An 18,537-nucleotide genomic window follows, 5' to 3' on the forward strand; every position below is an offset into this window, starting at 1 on the left:
AAAATTCAGTAACGAAACGACTGGCGGAAAAAGCGGAGTACGTTCAATGTGTATTAAGCGCCAACTAAGGGTGGATGGAGAACTGTGCTAGAAGCTAGGGCGGTTCAGCCAAGGCGAATATGACGCAGCCCCCATTGCGCAGGAGCTCGGGATCGGTAGGCGGTGCTGAAAGCTCTGGTGGAGGGGCAGGACTCGGGACAGGTGTCCGAGCCAGAAACCGCAAATTCTGAAAGCCATTACAACTCTCCTGCCTTGAAAGTCACGAAGTCATTTGGCCTCAGTTCCGGAAAAGAGCAACCAAAACAAAAACACAACAATGTGTCCCCGATCCCGCTCCTTCCCAAACACTGAAATATTTCTGAACTTTTCCCGTAGAATAATAAAGATACTGGTACATCGCTCCTAGGAAACTACAAATCCCAGGAGGCTGCACACACAGCACAGTGGCTACTCTCCCGCACTTCGCAACGCCGCATTACGCTTCAATCCTGGTCCGCGTCTGCGAGTCGTGGCCGCGCTGCCTGCTGGGACTTGTAGTCCGCTCCAGAGTCCCTTTCTCCCTTCGCGCAGACTCGCGCGGCCTCGGTTCGCCCTTCGGCCCTGCAGAAGCCCAGCCCCTGCTTCAGTGCTCCCTACCCCCATCTCGTCCTGTCCCCTCGGGGGCCAACCTCCTCCGGTCACGTGGGAGCCCTGCATGCGGCGATTGGCGGAGGGGTTCAGGGGCGGGGCGCGAGGCCCGAGAGGTTCCGTGCCCCTTGTCGGGCCGCTTGTTTGGCTGCTGCCGTCACCTCATGGCGACGCGGGTAGAGGAGGCTGCGCGGGGAAGAGGCGGCGGCGCCGAGGAGGCAGTTGAGGCCGGACGGGGTGGACGGCGACGCAGCCCGCGGCAGAAGGTCAGTGTGGGGGCTGCCCGCCTTGTTGCCGGGCCGGGGAAATGCTGGGGCTAGCTGTTGCGGGGTCCACCTCTTCACTCTCTCGGGTTACCTTTTAGCCATGGGGCGAACATCCGGCCCTCTCCGGTCCCGGGGGTGACGACAGTGGGAGCAGGTGGGCAGAGTGAAACCAGGATGGGTGGGGTGGGAGGTCTGATGGTTGGGGACTGGAGGCGCGCGGCGGAGGCGGGAGAGAGGGCAGGGGGCGCACCCTGGTGAGAGGGGGAAGGCGTGCTTGGCGGGGGCGCGCCAGGTGTGACAGCCACGTGCGGCCGGCGTCGCGGGACCCCGGACACCAGGTGTCCCCTCTCCCAACCCCCGCCCTCCGCGTGCTTCCCGTGCTCCTAGCGCTGGGCACCACCGTCGAGGGGCTGCCGGGGGTCACGGACTCGCCCTCGCGCCCGGCAGGTGCGTGGGGCGCGCTGCCGGGTGCGTCCCAGCGGCGCGGGCAAGGCTGTTGCGCAGTAAGATAACGGCGCGGGATCCGGGGCTGCGCTGAGCCCCCCTTCTCCAGCGCCACTGCGCCGGCTGGCGAGCGCGGTCGCTCGGCCCCCGGGACCCAGGCCCTGGGGCCAGTGTCCCGGTGCTAGGGGCATGGCTGCACGTGGGGCGGGCGGTGGGGAGAAGATGCTGGAGGACCTGGGTCCCGCAGACTTGGGAGGAACATCGCGGATAGCCGGTCTTCCCAATGCAGCCCTCCTTCCCCCTATATTTCTCCCCCTTTTCTTACTTTATTGACCCCCCCCCCCACCCGGTGAGTGGACAGCGGAGCGCTTCCCCTACATTGGCCTTTGGTCTCTCTTAATCTGGGAGTTGCGCTGGACCGTTCCCCTTGCCTTACTTGACTCACGTCAAGGAGTTTTCAGTGTCTCCCTGGATACAGGAAAATCAAGACCTTCAGAATGGGAGAATTCTACTTGTTCTGGAGTCAGTGGGTGGAGTTCGAAAAAGATTGCACAACGAACGGGGTACAGGGTTTTCAGGGCCCAGGAAGAGAGAAGTGCAGGGAAACGGACTGGAAAGGTGGAATCTCCGTCTTGTTCTTTGCCGGTGAACAGATTGAAACGTTCAACTTGTTGGACGTCCTGCTTGATCACTTGGGGCTGTTTAATGTTAATTAATTATGCATTTGAATACTCATAAAGATCACTCCTTTAGGAAATTACGAAATAATATTTTTCTAATGCGACTCGTGAACTTGAAAAAGAACAAAGGTTGGTTTTCCCTCTGTGCAGAATGTCAAGAATTAGCTTTTGGGGGCCTGTTTCTAAGGTTAGGTGTTTTCACGTCTCTGCATGAGAGTGTCACTACTTCTCAATTACCTTTCTTTCTCTTTGTACTCAAAAAGAAAGATCCAGTGCTTGCAGGACTGAAAAAGAAGCTGTGGACTGAAGTAACTCTAGGGATTCAACACTGTCACTTTGGACACCTCACTTATTCTCTGAGGGTGGGGAGCCAATCTCAGTGTTTGATTTCGTAGGTCCCCCAGAGGAGGACTCCAATGAAAAGCCACTGTAATTGAGGACATGAGTTCCTTTTTATGCCCTTAGCAAAAGGATAAAAAGTCTGAATTAGGAACTGAGATTTAACCAACTAGCATTTTAAAGGACCAAGAAGTAATGACCCTTTGAGGCGAGTTTTCAAAAATTAATAGGCTTTTTTTTTTTTTAGCAGTTTTAGGTTTACCAAAAATTGAATGTAAATTATGGAGTTCACAGGGTATCCCTTTGCCCTATTATTTATATCTTGCAACATGTGGTACATTTGTTACAGTTGATGAGTCAATATTGATAACCTTCCTACTAACTAAAGTGCATAGTTTACATTAGGGTTCATTGTTGGTGCTGTACCTTCTAAGAGTTTTGACACATGTATAATGACATATATACACCGTTACAGATATCATGCTGAAGAGTTTTACTACCCTAAAACCTCCATCCCGTCCTCTCTTCCCCCAAACCACTGGCCACCACTGATCTTTTTACTGTCTCTATTCTTTTGCCATTTCTTAGAATGTCTTAAGGTTGATTTTTTTCCCCCTAGATTTTTGCTTGGAGTGTTAAAAATTATTTAACTACTTTTAAACTTATTTTTAGGAGAAGGCAACGGCACCCCACTCCAGTACTCTTGCCTGGAGAATCCCATGGATGGAGGAGCCTGGTAGGCTGCAGTCCATGGGGTCGCTAAGAGTCGGACACAACTGAGCGACTTCACTTTCACTTTTCACTTTCATGCACTGGAGAAGGAAATGGCAACCCACTCCAGTGTTCTTGCCTGGAGAATCCCAGGGACAGGGGAGCCTGGTGGGCTGCCGTCTATGGGGTCACACAGAGTCAGACACGACTGAAGTGACTTAGCAGCAGTAGCAGCAGCAGCAAACTTATTTTTAGGTCCCATAGGAAGGATAAAGGTATATGGGATCTGTGCTCAAATTAATGAAATCTTACATTTATGTGGTGACCTGTAGTATTTATGGCATATTTGCACCTACATTAACTCTGTCAGCATCACTCATGCTATGGAGAAGGCTGAGCAGCTGTCATAATCTTCATTTATAGATGACAAATTGCTCAGCAAGGTCACGGAATTAGCCCAAGGGGTGAAGCTGAGTCTGGAACCCAGTATCCTTTCATCATGTTGCTGCTTAGTCGCTAAGTCTCTAAGTCTTGTCCAACTCTTTGCAACCCCATGGATCTACACTACAGTAATAAGTAGGTGGTAGTGGGCAAATGGGCTTCCCAGGTGGCTCAGTGGTAAAGAATCCGCCTGCTGTGCAGGAGACACAAATTAGATCCCTGGGTTGGGAAGATCCCTGGGTTGGGAAGATCCTCCGGAGAAGGAAATGGCAAGCCACTCTAGCATTCTTGCCTGGAAAACCCCATAGACAGAGGAGCCTGATGGCCTACAGTCCATGGGGTCACAGAGTTGGACACGACTTAGCAACTGAATAACAAACAACACTGGGCAAATAGTATGGATTTGAAGTCAAGACTCGTGGCTCTTCCCACTTATTAGCTCTGTAGCTTTATAGCCTTGAGCAGGTTTTGCAATCGTTCTAAGTCTCAATTGCATCATCTGTAAAGGGGGCTGATGCTAATCCCTAATGCATAGGATTGTTGTGAAGCATAAGCGTTGATGTGACACGTTCAGCACAGTGCCAGGCATGTTCGAATTTTACTTGGTTTGGAGGGGAGCATATATGAAAGAGCAGTTTCTGTTGCTTTCAGGGTGTTATTCTGTAAATCTGTCTTGCGTGTTCTCAGCGCTCAGTCGCTTCAGTCCTGTTGGACTCTTTGCCCCCCATGCACGGTAACCCGCCAGGCTCCTCTGTCCATGGGGTTTCTCAGGCAAGAATATTGGAGTGGGTTGCCATGCCCTCCTCCAGGGGATCTTCTCGACCCAGGGCTTGAACCCAGGTCTCCTGCATTGCAGGCAGATTCTTTACCCACTGAGCCACCTCGGAATCCCAAATCTATCTTCCAACCTTTGTATTCTTCCCTCTTCCCAGAATCTCTCTGTGATCGACTTAATGAGCAAAAATCAGGTCAGGGTGGGGCAAGAGTATGGGATAGAAAGAAACCATTTGATTATCTTGTTTTTCTCCCCATTTGCAAACTTGATGATGAATTTCCACTCTCCTAGCACAGAGATTGCTGCTGCTGCTAAGTCGCTTCAGTCGTGTCCGACTCTGTGCGACTCCATAGATGGCAGCCCACCAGGCTCCCCCGTCCCTGGGATTCTCCAGGCAAGAACACTGGAGTGGGTTGCCATTTCCTTCTCCAACGCATGAAAGTGAAAAGTGAAAGTGAATTTGCTCAGTCGTGTCCGAGCGACCCCATGGACCTCAGCCCACCAGGTTCCTCTGCCCATGGGCTTTTCCGGGCAAGAGTACTGGAGTGGGGTGCCATTCAAAGTGATCTTCTGTTTACAACATTGTCATCTAATTCTATCAGCAAGCTTTGGTAAATTTTATTTTCATGGAGAAGCAAACAAGCAAAGCAGTAAAAAGGGAGACCAGACACAGCACATGCCACCTTTGTAGATCATAATATGTATGTCACAGTCATTTATGATGTTATGGAAGGTGTTGTGTATGTTATTTTGTGTCATTTATATTGGTCTTGACTAGAGAAGTTTTGTTTAGGAATGTACATGCCAAATCCAGATTCTGTAAAACAGGGTGCATGTGATTTACCTTTGTGTGGAATGCTTCACAGGAGTCACTGTAATAGTTTTCTTTTCAGTAGATATGCTGTTCAATTTTACACTTTTCAGAGTTGTGTTTCAAAGGAAAGGAACTCACCGTTTCCTGCATTGCGCTAAACACTTAGAATGTATTTGCATTCTAATATCTCCTTACCTCTGCAGAATAGATGGTAGCCCTGGGTGTTAAAACAAAACAACCACCAGAAAACCTTACTCTTATTAAATAACAGAGCTCAGAGTTGGTGACGTTGGCATAGAGCTGGTATATAATTGTGTAATTGATAATGCAACCGACGTACTTGACTGCATGGACAGATTCTGCTTACCCAGGGAGTTTTAACCTAATATCCCAAAGAAATCCCTGTGCCTCTCCCTCCCCGCAGCTTTTGTTTGGTTCTAACGTGATTATCAGTAACTTTTAGTTATTATAATAGATGTGACAGTATTTAAAGTGTGCAAAGTGGTATACAGATTTAATATAATATTCACCACCATTGAGAATTAGCTATGTTTAGAATTTTCCCAAGCAGGGCATTTCTAGAAGAGGATAAAATAAGTCAAGTGACCCTTTAAGAGTTTGAACTTTGAGTATTTTTTTTCACTAGTATGTTTTTATGATTCAGTCTATTTCCTAGTTGAAATTCTCTTAAATGTTCTTACTTGAAGGAAACATATATAAAATCACCAGTGTTGTCCTGTTGACATAATTTTATTAACATTTATCACTCAGGGTACTGATTTGCATTCTGCATTACATTTCCAAATCCCCAGGACAACCCTCATTACCCACCACTTCCTACTCTGTAGTCTGCCATGAATAATATTGCTAAGCTACCACTTTTTCATTTTTCTTCTTTCCCTACTCAGAACAAAGTAGAACGGTTTGATGAGGAAGATGTGCCAGTAGCTTGGAAGCACGTTTCATTTAGGATGTTTTAGATTGACATGTGGGTCATATTAAAAGTGAGAATGAAAAAAAAAAAAAAAAGTGAGAATGGGGACTTCCCTGGTGGTCCAGTGGCTGAAACTCCATGCTCCCAACGCAGGGGACCAGGGTTCGGGTTCGATCCCTGATCAGGGAGCTGAGCTCCCACATGCTGCAGGGAAGTTACTGCCTGCCACAGCCAAAACCCAGTGCAGCCAAATAAATAAATATTTTTAAAAAAGAACACAGGCATTTTGCATAATTTGCAAGTGCATCTTTATTCAAATATTATTTTAAACAGTTCTGTTGCAAGGTAGCAATATATATTCACTGTAATCTTCTCACAGCTCTAGAAGGTAGGTCCTGTACATCTCTAGTTTATAGATCAGGAAACAGAGGTTGACCTCCCGTGGCCACACAGCAGGTACTTAAGTGGTATATTCAAAGGCCAGGCTTTTTGGGCTCCGAAGCCATTAGCCATATTCCATGTGTCTTGTGCTTTCTAAACACATTTCTTGAGGATAGTAAATAAAAATGTGCTCTTCACTGAATGTGAGTAAAACTAGGTAGTAGGTAAAATGAGTAATCAGTTCAGTCGCTCAGTCGTGTCCGACTCTGCGACCCCATGAACTGCAGCACACCAGGCCTCCCTGTCCATCACCAACTCCCGGAGTTTAACCAAACTCATGTCCATTGAGTCGGTGATGCCATCCAACCATCTCATCCTCTGTCGTCCCCTTCTCCTCCTGCCCTCAATCTTTCCCAGCATCAGGGTCTTTTCAAATGAGTCAGCTCTTCGCATCAGGTGGCCAAAGCATTGGAGTTTCAGCTTCAATATCAGTCTTTCCAATGAACACCCAGGACTGATCTCCTTTAGGATGGACTAGTTGGATCTCCTTGCAGTCCAAGGGACTCTCAAGAGTCTTCTCCAACACCACAGTTCAAAAGCATCAATTCTTTGGTGCTCAGCCTTCTTTATAGTCCAACTCTCACATCCATACATGACTACTGGAAAACCCATAGCCTTGACTAGATGGACCTTTGTTGACAAAGTAATGTATCTGCTTTTTAATATGCTGTGTAGGTTGGTCATAACTTTCCTTCCAAGGAGTAAAGCGTCCTTTAATTTCATGGCTGCACTCACCATCCACAGTGATTTTGGAGCCCCCAAAAATAAAGTCAGCCACTGTTTCCACTGTTTCCCCATCTATTTGCCATGAAGTGACAGGACCAGATGCCATGATCTTAGTTTTCTGAATGTTGAGCTTTAAGCCAACTTTTTCACTCTCCTTTTTCACTTTCATCAAGAGGCTTATTAGTTGTTCTTCACTTTCTGCCATAAGGGTGGTGTCATCTGCATATCTGAGGTTATTGATATTTCTCCCGGGAATCTTGATTCCAGCTTGTGCTTCTTCCAGCCCAGCGTTTCTCATGATGTAAAAATGAGTAATAGATTTTGCTAAATGAAAACAAATTAGGAAGGGTGGGGTTGGGTCTTTGAGGGTATAGGGAAGCTATAGTAATCCAAGAACCAGGGGAGTTGTGAGTCTTACAGCTTTTGTTTCATCCTATTATGCCCTAAGTTGACCTTAAGATGTTTGATTTAGGAGATGTATTACAGTGTGACTCCCTGTAAAAGCACCTCCAAGTTTAATTTGGCTGAATTGAAAAGGAGAGGGTTTAGAGAGAGACCCTGCCAAAGTCTACACAATGTAGTGTTAACAAAGAGCTGAACGAGTCGGGTTTAAGTCGGATAAGACAAAGAGAAGGCCAAAGGAAAAAAGAGAAGGTTTGGTGTTTCAAAGGTGCATCATGATTGGTCCACATGGAGCTGGTGAAGGATGATGTCATGAAGTCAGGACAGGGATGCTGCATTGAGGTAACTCATAAAAGGAGAGGACCACTCTACCTCTCAGGAGTCTGTGGCTTGAAGATATTAAATGTGTGGCCCAGCCCCTGTCCCTTTGCAAAATAGATTAGGCCCAAGCACATTTCAGCGGCTTTATATATTAAAATCTCATTTCCTGATCCTTCTGCTGCTTAGGTGTTTAGGCTGACATAGGTATCTCTCAGATTGCTGTTAATCGCTGAATTACACTTTTAGAGCTAGAAGTGATTTTGCAAGTCATAGAGTCCAGCACCCTTCGTTTTAATAAAGAAATGGCTATAGAAGTTAAATGTGAAATCGAATGCCATCATTCTTGGATTAAAAGGCAGATGATCTGCACAGTTTAAGATGTTAGCACCGACCACTATAGATAGTAACACTGACCCCTTCTTGGCTTCTTTACCAGTAGGAGAAATCAGGTGCCTGTGCCTTAACTTCAGCACTGGTTTGCCCCTCTTTTCTTCTCATTTACCTCATTAATGCCCCTGTTCTTTACATGCTGTGACAATCATTCTGGAGCCTTTTGCTGCCTAAAGTTACAAGTTGGGACAACAACTCGGGATTTCCCTGGTGGCCCAGTGGTTAGGACTCGGCACCCTCACTTCCAGGGCCCCAGGTTCAATTCCTGGTCCAGGAGCTAAGATACCACCCTTTACGATAATTTTGAGGATTCAGTGAAGAAGTATATCAAGTACTGTTGGAGAGGCTTCCGAATGAACTGGAACAACAAAGAAAGGCCAAGGGCAAATGGCTTATACCAAGTCTCCCTCACCCACCCGTGTGGATTATAGTGTTGGTACTGTAGTGCCCTAACCAAAAGGGAAAGGGGCTGATTTGTTAGGCGTGGTCCTCCCACCCAATCCCAGGGCATGTTCCCTAGAGATGGATCTGCTGGGTTCAGGAGCTGTCTCAGACTCTGCTTTCACTGAGCTGGCCTCTCATCTCTCTGTCCCTGCTCCACCATGGCCAGGGTGGCAGTTCTCAAGCTTTTTGGTTTTAGGGCTTTATTGCATACTCAAAAATTATTGAAAACCCCAAGAAGCTTTTGTTTATGTGGGTTATATATCATAATGATTCCCATGTTTACAAATTGAAACAATTTTAAATTATTATTCACTTAAAAAATCAACTGGCCTTGTACTAGTTATCCGTTCCTCCTGTATAACATATTGTCCCCAAACTTAGCACCTGACACAACATTTACGATTCAGGAGTCTGAAAGTGACTTCACTGCGTCCTGTGCTTCAGGGCCTCATGGGCTGCAGTCATCTGAAGGCTTGAGTGGGCAGGATCCACTTCCAAGCTCACATTCATGTGGTGTGGGCAGGATCCAGTGCTTTGCAGGTTGGTGGACCAGGGCCTCAGTTCCTCATGAGCTGCTGGCTGGAGGCCTCCCTTGCTTCCTTGCCACCAGGGCCTTTCCTTAGGCATCTCACAGCATGGCTGTTGACTTCATCGAATGAAGCAAGACAGAGCACCAGCACAAAAGAGAAGGAAGCTGCAGTCTTTTGTCACATAACCAGAGAAGTGACAACCTCATGTTTGCCAAATTCTCTCTGCATTAGAAGCCAGGCAGTAGGTCCAGCTCACACTCAAGGGGAAGGAGGAGAATTCTACAAGGTCATGAATAGTAGGAGGAAGAAACTGCATTCCACACATTAACATTATAAATAGTGTTGTTTTAAAAGTTAAAAGTAGCTTGTTTTCCAGAATAAAAATTGAGAAGAATGGCATTGCTTTACATTTTTGCAGATTTCTTTAATGATTGGCTTAGTAGGAGATAGCTAAATTCTCAGATCTGCTTGTGCATTCCATCTGTGGAAACATGCCATTTTAGTTGAAGTGTGTGAAGACAATCTAGCCTCACACACATTTGTAGTTGGAACAGGGAGGAGTATTTTAATAGCCTTTTTATATAATTGTGGGAATTCTTTGATACTACACCAAAACTCAGCAAGCAATAGTTCTTGAAGGTTAGGTGCCAATGTGGGTTCTGAAATCTTATGTAACTTTTTTTACTGTTTTAAAACTATGGGTCTACTTTGCACTTTGAATGGATGTTTTTTCTCATGCATCATTTTGTGGTATCATCTATTAGTCATTTAGAAAATACTGGTTTACTGGATTGTGTTGATATTCCAAATGTTATCACACTTTTTACAATATCAAAATCACAGAATTCATCAGAAAAGTCTTTAAGTATTTGGAAGCTTCCAGTGGCAGATAGTTTTCAAAAATTCTGAATTTTGCTTGAAAACTCAAATTTTATCTTTGGCAACAAATACTGTCAGTTGTTTGCCTTTAAGTGACAGACTCTGGTCATATATATCGGAGAAAATATACCTGCCAAATACCCAAGTCTGAATAAACAGCGGTGAGCTGTCTTTAAAAGAAATTATTGTTAGGTAAAAGAGTAGTCATCCCCGCCCCCACCGCCGGTACATCAAGATGCAGGACAAAACCCATGACTCCTAGTGTAGTTTGGTGCTGCTGCCTTGATTTATTCTAAGGAGCCAGCAGTGTTACTCATTATTGTTTCTGTACCATCAGTACAGATGTCAACACCAAAAAAGACAAATGCCATTTTAGTATTATTATGAAAATAGTTTTTTAGCTTGCAGACTCCCTGGAAGGGTCCACAGACTGTACTTGAGAACCACCGCCCTCCAGTTTTATCAGAAGTGGCATCTGCTTTTTGTTGTTTATTCTGTCAGAAGAGAATAGGCTTATTTTTCATGGGCCTTTCCCTAAGACTTGTGAGGAGTGTGGCATCCCAATTATCACTAACTCAATTGCTTTGTCTTGCTAATAGAGCAATTCAGTAATCCAAGCAACTGGAATATGTTTATATTAATTCTTGATGACCAGTATAAAGTTAGGTTTTTGAATATTTGAAATCATGATTTACCATGATTCTTTGTTCATGTGTGTGGGGTAAAATATACATAACATAAACTTGGTCATTTTTAGGCGTACAGTTCATTAGCATTAAGACATTAACAGTGTTGTGCAAGCTGTACCACTTTTTCATCTTCCCAAACTGAACCTCTGACTCCATTCCCTCTCCTCCTGGAAGCCACTGTTTTGTTTCCTTGCTTAATGAATTTGACTACTCCAGATAACATGTAAGTGAAATCAGACTACATTCTTTTGTTTGACTTTTTTCGTTTAACATAATGTCTTATTCAAGGTTCATCCATGTTGCAGCATGTGTCAGAATGATCTTTTTAAGGTTAAATAATATCCTAATGTCAGATGCAAGCGCGCCTTGAAGATAGTGCAGGTTCTAGTCCAAACCACTGCAGTGAAGCAAATAATACAGTGAGGTGAGTCAGACGAATTTTTTGGTTTCCCAGTGCGTATGGTTATTTACTATGATTCTTTGTGCTCTGTAGTCTGTTAAGTGTGCAGTAGCATTATGTCTTTAAAAAAAATATGTACATACTTTAAATACGTTATTGTGAAAAAAACGCTAATCATCTGACAATGCAGAGTTGCCACAAACCTTCAGTTTGTAAAAAGTGCAATATCTGCAAAGCATAATAAAATCAGGTATGCCTTTACCATATTTTATTTTATTAGTTCATCCATCGATGGGCGTTTGGGTGTTCTTTATGTTTCTTAACTTTAGATGTGATTCTTTAGGACATTTCCTGTAGAAACACTACCTCCATTCCAGGCTCTGTACATGTAGGTCTCAAATCACGGCTGCTTCTTCCCTCACTTCTTACTTTGCTCCCTACTTTATCTGTATAATGAAGTAATACTGTCACTATCTTAGAATTGTAAGGCTAAACTAGTGTATTTTAAATGTCCAGCACTTAGCAAGTAGTAAATGTTAGGTTTTTTTTTCCTTCCTTCCTCCCTCCACTGAGAACTTAGCCTTATATACACTGTTAACACTCTTTTGTGTATTCCAGGTATCTCAAACTGATTCTACTTGGGAAGAGTTAACTATCCATGATGAACCTTTTTTTTTAAACTGGTGAAGTGACTGGTCTAGCTGTACTTTAAAATTGAGGCCAAGTTTAAATGAATTGTTTCAATTTTCAGAATTGTTTTAAGAAGGAGATAAATCAGAATGGCTGCAAAAATTCATGCTTAGTAGATCCTCCCCCCCCCCCCCCAGTAATCCAATTCCAATTTCTTTCTATAATGTAGTGTAAAGATTTGGGGGGACAAACCCAGAGGTCTGTCAAGCAGGGTGAAGGGAGAAGATGATATGAAATGACTCAAGACCAACTCCTACAGTCTTCGGACTCTGAGCCTGGGGTGTGGTGGAATAGTGAAAATAAACAGTATTGCTTTTTATAATACTTCTTATAATACTGGGCATGGTGAGGGATTTAAATGTCTAGCACATAGTTTGGGAGATAACTTTATAGAAAAGTTTCCTACATTCACTGGCTTCTGTATGAATATGTTTTTATACTCACATGTCCATCCAGGACCAAATGCTTTTTTTCCCTTAATTACACCTTGGAGATTGGTCCTTATTGACATGGCACTGCCTTAGTCTCTTGAATAACTGCCTCCTTTTACCTTGTATGGATGACCATTATTAATTTACCCAGTTCTGCATCGGTAGACCATCTGGTTCCTGTGCGTAGCAACAAGTGGTGGTGTGTTGAGTAGCCTTTGCCCTTGAGTGAGAATATCTGTGGAATAAACTTCAGTGGACTCACTGGTGAAAGTGAATGTGCATTCAGACATTCAGAAATAACTGCTGAATACCTCTGCAAAACCAATATGCTACCAAGATAGACTTCCCAGGACTATACTGGGGCAGCCTGTTTGCCCACATGAAGTTTTGTTTGTTTTAAATCATCCTTTTAAATCTGGTCAGTATTCCTTTGATTTCTATTTTCATTTGTATTTCTTTTAATTATGAATGAGGTTGAACTTTTTTTTTTTTCTTTTGGCCTTGCCACACAGTGTATGGGATCTTAGTTCCCTGACCAGGGATCAAACTCATGCCCCCTACAGTGGAAATGCAGAGTCTTAACCACTGGACCACCAGGGAAATCCAGGTTGAACATGTTTTCATATGTTGGGCATTTTCTTTAACTGTAATCGGATTATTCCGAAATCCTTGAAAATTGGATCTCTGAGTCATTTGAAGCCCTATGAATATTGTCTTCTGGCTAGTCTGAAGTTTCCAATTAATATTTAGTAAATTGATTTTCCTCTTCTTTAAAAAAATAAATTAGCTTCTGAGTTTTCTGAGAAAGCTCTAGGTTGTCACAGAACACCGCGTCTGAGCTCCCTGGTCATCTAGCAAGTTCCCACCGGCTGTCTCTTTTACATATGGCGATGTGTGTGTTTTGGTGCTGTTCTTTCTTTTCGTCCCACCCTCTCCTTCCCCCACTGTGTCCACAAGTGTGTTCTCTATGTCTGCATCTCTATTCCTGCCCTGTAGATAGCTTCATCAGTACCATCTTTCTAGATTCTATATATATGCATTAAATTGATACTTGTTTCTCTCTGACTTACTTCATTCTGTATAGTTGGCCCTAGGTTCTCACACCTCATTAAAACGGACTCAAATGCATTTCTTTTTATGGCTGTGTAATATTCGACTTCTTTATTCATCTGCAGATGGACATCTAGGCTGCTTCCATGTCCTAGCTATTGTAAATAGTGCTGCAGTGAATGTTGGGGTACACGTGTCTCTTTCAGTTACGGTTTCCTCAAGGTATATCCCCAAGAGTGGGATTGTTGGGTCATATGGTAGTTTTATTCCTAGTTTTTTAAGGAATCTCCATAGTGGCTGTATCAATTTACATTCCCATCAACCATGCAAGAGGGTTCCCTTTTCTCCATACCCTCTCCAGCATTTATTTTTCGTAGACTTTTGGATGATGACCATTCTGACTGGTGTGTGATGATACCTCATTGTGGTTTTGATTTGCATTTCTCTGACAATTAACCATGTTGAGCATCTTTTTGTGTGCCTTTTAGCTATTTGTATGTCTTTGGAGAAATGTCTATTTAGATCTCCTGCCACTTTTCTAATTTCAAAAGTGCATGAATCTACCAACTCCATCCGTTTAAAGAAATAGTATAAAAAAAAAAAAAACCACATATGAAAATGGAAGTTTTATAATAGATTTGTTTGTAAAAATTTGTATTTGGAAAAAGCCTTTCAAAATACAGGAAACTTAGGAAAGAGGTTTGTATTTTCAAAACCAAAGAAGACGTGTCTCGGCCATGCTGAGAGTGGGAAGTGCCTGGTGTCTGTGGCTTCTTTCCTCACCTTGTGGCCAGGCAGGCGTGTGCTCTGTCTTCACGTTCCTTCTTCGTAGTGGATGACTCCTAGACGAAATTATTAGAAACATAGGGTTGAAGATATTTTTAGAGATAATTTAGTTTAATCCTAAGACAAAAAAGTTTTAGGAAAACCTCTCAGTGTCTTAAATACAATCACTTGAAAGTATTTAAAGATATCTCTACCCCCAAATTAGTATTGTCTCGCCTCCCTAAATCCCAGAGTTAGTTACTACTAAAAATTCCAGCCCTTTCCCAGTGTTTTCCTAAATTCATGCTGGTATATCTAGCATGCTAGATTTTTTTTTAAGATGCTTAATGTCTTAGATTTCTTTTGTAACTGCATGTTTGACTTTGAACTTTTATTTTCCAAGGCTTATGTGTGAAGGGAGGGGAGCAGTGTGATGGTGAGAACATAGGCTCTTGAGTTTGACAGATCTGGTTTTGAGTTTTCCCATCCCCTTTTACTGACCTGAAGATGATCTTGGGCAAGACTCACTGAGTCTCATTTTCCTTGTCTGGAAATAGTGAGGCCCACCTCTCAGTGGAGTGGAGAAGTAATGGGGCTTGTAAGTTCTGAAGGTTCCCGTTACCTACTTGAGAAGTTTCTCAAGACTCTGGGGACCAGAGGCGAGCTCAAGATTTCTGCCAGGGGTGAGGAAATGCATCTGTGCATGCAGCCTTTTCCTCCTGCGCCTCCTGCGGCCACCCAACCCTCATGGACAGGACCGGCCAGGACCAAGTGTCTGCACTCAGCACGTGCCTGGCACTGGCCGAAGGCATTCAAGCTGGTTTGAGCAGATGGTACTTGAAATAATTAGGAAGCGAATGTGGGTGTTAGCTTTTTTGTTTTTCCTTCAGACTGGTCTTAGTAAAAGAACAGCCATCATTAAAAACATTGAAACAAAATAAGCCAAAGAAATATGGTTCTTTAACTTCAACAATATTTGAAGGAGCAGAAGTGAAAGTTGTTGTGGGTGGTTTTTTTAAGTTTTTATTTATTTACTTGGCTTTGCCATGTCTGTTAGTTGCATAATGCAGGATCTTTAGTTGCTACAGGCAAACTCTTAGTTGTGGCATGTGGAATCTAGTCCCCTGACCAGGGCTTGAACCCGGGGCCCCCTGCATTGGGAGCGTGGAGTCTTAGCATTGGACCACCAGGGAAGTCCCAAGTGAAAGTTTTAAACTTTTATTATTATTATTGGGCCATGCCATGTGGCCCAGAACATCTTTGTTCCCCGACCAGGGATTGAACCCAAGCACTCAGCAGTGAAAGTGTAGGTCCTAACCATTGGACCGCAGGGAATTCCCAAAACCACCTGTTTCTAGATGTATTTCCTCCCAGTGCTTTCTACGTGTGTATGTATATATACATAATACATGGTACATGCTGTTTTGTAATTTCTTTTTATATGTAAACTTTGGGAGCATCTCTCCCCATTGTTAAATAGACTGCTGTATATTTACTAGAAGGTCAGGCAGGGCGTGGATGTTTGTACAGTAGACATAGGCTTGTCAGAAAGCAGTATGTTGCTGTGGTTAAGAGCATGGACTCAAGTTAGATGGCCAGGGTTCAGATCTTTGCCCTGCAATTTACTATGACCTTTGGCAGGATGAAATGGTGACCCACTCCAGTATTCTTGCCTGGAGAATCCCATGGACAGAGGAGCCTGGTGGGCTACAGTCCACAGGGTTGCAAAGGGTCGGAGATGACTGGGCGACTTCACTTTCACTTTCACTTTGGCAGGATACTTAACATTACCATGCCACAGTTTGCGCATGTGTAAAGCAGAGATAATAATGGTAACTGTCTCAGCATAGTTGTGAGGATTAAATTAGGGAGTACAGAAAGTGCATACCATAGTGCCTGGCTGTAGTATTTGCTGAATAAGTGTTAGCTGTTGCTGCTCCAAGCAAAGATGTCCAGAATGGTTGTCAGAAAGGGCAGAGTAGGCTGTGTGATATAGAATTCTGTGCTTAAGGAGATGAAGACTGAGAAATCATTTACAATTTAAATGAACTTATTGGCCCTAAGAATTTGCTTCATATCAAATGGTCCAGTGCAGAACCTCAAGTAGGAAAAGTTGGGGCCTGCTGTATCAAGAGTACTTGTACACTGTTAATAATCAAGATAATCAAGCTGGAACTGGACTTATTCATAAACCAAAGATTTTATAGAGCCAGAGTGTCTTTCATTAGCAAATGTTAAGAGTAAATCAAAATTAATTGTACAGGAGAGAATGGAAATGTAATACTGTCTTGCTTCTAATGACAAAATAGTAATAGTGATATTTTCTCAAACTAGTGTGGTAGCACTTAGACGCTTCCCATGGTTTGTTTTCAGTAGCCATTTGACCCCTGTGTTTTCCACTTAGGTGGTACTTGAGCACCTTTTATACATAAGCTGCCATTATCTAGGAGCATGGACATACCAAATAAGTGATAACATAATATGTGTGACAGGAGTTTAGAGGTGAAAGGAGTATCTGGAAAGACAAAAAGATAGTGTTAACTAAAAATAGGGAATGATGAAATAATATTAGAAGGATAACATGAGATGTAATGGCTGTGCACTATACAGATTAATTTAATATCCTTATTTATGCTCGGTGCCACCAGCTGTTAATTTGAGTTAGTTGAACATTTTGGCCTTTCTAAACTTTTTTTTTTTTTTCCTGTCTGTGGTAGTCATAATTGACCTATATGCTTTTAATCTGAATTCCAGAGTAACTTTTAGTTAAATTTCCTATGACATTTTGAAATAGGTTGATGAATATACTGTGAGTTTTCTCCAAAATTGGGAGAATGAAGGACAGCAATAAGAGAAAATATTTGCAAATCATACATATGATAGGAGACTTGTATCTAGGTGTGTATAAAGAACTCTTATAACTCAATTATAAAATAACAAATAACCCAAATTAAAAAATGGGCAAAGGAGCTGGATAAATGTTTTTCCAGAAGAGGTATACAAATGGTCAATAAGCATATGCAAAGGTTCTCAACATCACTAGTCATTAGGTGAGATACCGTCACACCAAATACCATGGCTGTAATCAAAATGACAGACAATAACAAGTATTGATGAAGATGTGGAGAAATTGGAACCTTCACCCTAAACAGAAATATTTTCCTCTGGGGAGAGAGATTAGACTTGTATTGCTTTTCTGATTCCTGTTTAATATGTAAATTGAAGCTTTCAAAATAAACCTTATTGAGGTAAAACATACATTCAGAAAAGTATACACATTGTAAAAGCTTAGCCTTAACGAATTTTCGCCAAGTGAACATCTGTGTTACTCCATCTAGCTGTTACTGAGCGCCTCAGAAGCCCCTGCAGTCAGCGGTCAACACTGCCTTGATTTCTAGCGCCAATGACTGGCTTTCCTGTTTGGGAACTTTATATGTAAACGGTTTCCTGTAGCATGTTTTCTGTGAGACGCATCCCTGTTGCTGCATCTAGCAGTACTTGGTTCTCTTTGGTGGATGGTATGAACACACTACAATGCAGCCATTCTTCTGTTGATAGAAATTTGGGTTGATTTCATTGGGGGCAATTACAAATAGTACAGCTTTTAAGATTCTTGGCCTTTGGCTGCACATCTGTACATACTAGGGTAAAATCCTTGGGGTAGAATTAACTGAGTTGGAAGGTAGCCATATTGCGAAAGAGGTTTTAAAAGTGGCTGCACCAGTTTATTCTTGCAAAAGCAGAGTTCTTGATTTATCAACATTCAACTATAAAAGATAAGAATTTAGTTCCTATAACCTCTCAATTCCCTGCTACTTTGATACTTTAAATTATCTTCTTTAAAAATTCTCTTCATTTCTTCAATTGAATACTACTGAATAATTTGAAGTAGTAAATCTCTGTTCTCTTAACTTTGTAACGCAGCGTTTGTCCACTTGTGATAATAGAAAGGTATTAGCCACCTCCCCATTAATGTTCTTCAGAAAAGGAAGAGGCTGTCTTTTATGCAGAGAGGAAATGTACACAATTTAAATTTGTGCCCCATCACATGACCAAGTAGTGTTAAAAAGGAGAAAACCACCACCTCCCCCATGAGTAAATGGGTTGGCCAGGATGATAGAAGAGAAAGTAAGTTTAAAGTACTGGTGGAGAATAAAATACTAGAATGAAGCCTGCTCTCCCATGCCTGCTGTCTGTTAGAGCAGGGGGAGCTGCTTAACACCTAATTCTCACAATGTCTGTGACTTTGAAGAGAGCAAGGTATTTGCTTTCTCATTTAGTAGTCCAGTGTGGGTGTTCTTGGTAAGAAGGGTGGCTTTATGTGTGTGGGCTTAGGGGCCCCAGCTGC

The 18,537-nt window shown here is 43.0% G+C and overlaps 1 protein-coding gene across 1 annotated transcript in view; it reads left to right on the forward strand.

Moving 5' to 3' along the window:
* The first annotated feature begins 557 nt into the window (after positions 1 to 557).
* The window catches only part of TXLNG (taxilin gamma), a 43,534-nt gene continuing 25,554 nt past the window's right edge, over positions 558 to 18,537 (forward strand). Inside the window, exon 1 of the mRNA XM_027534882.1 lies at positions 558 to 893. Coding sequence (XP_027390683.1) covers positions 792 to 893 — 102 coding nt within the window. The 5' untranslated portion in view covers positions 558 to 791. The remainder of the gene's footprint in view (positions 894 to 18,537) is intronic.

This window comes from Bos indicus x Bos taurus, chromosome X (assembly GCF_003369695.1).
Source record: "Bos indicus x Bos taurus breed Angus x Brahman F1 hybrid chromosome X, Bos_hybrid_MaternalHap_v2.0, whole genome shotgun sequence".
NCBI classification, from domain to species: domain Eukaryota; kingdom Metazoa; phylum Chordata; class Mammalia; order Artiodactyla; family Bovidae; genus Bos; species Bos indicus x Bos taurus.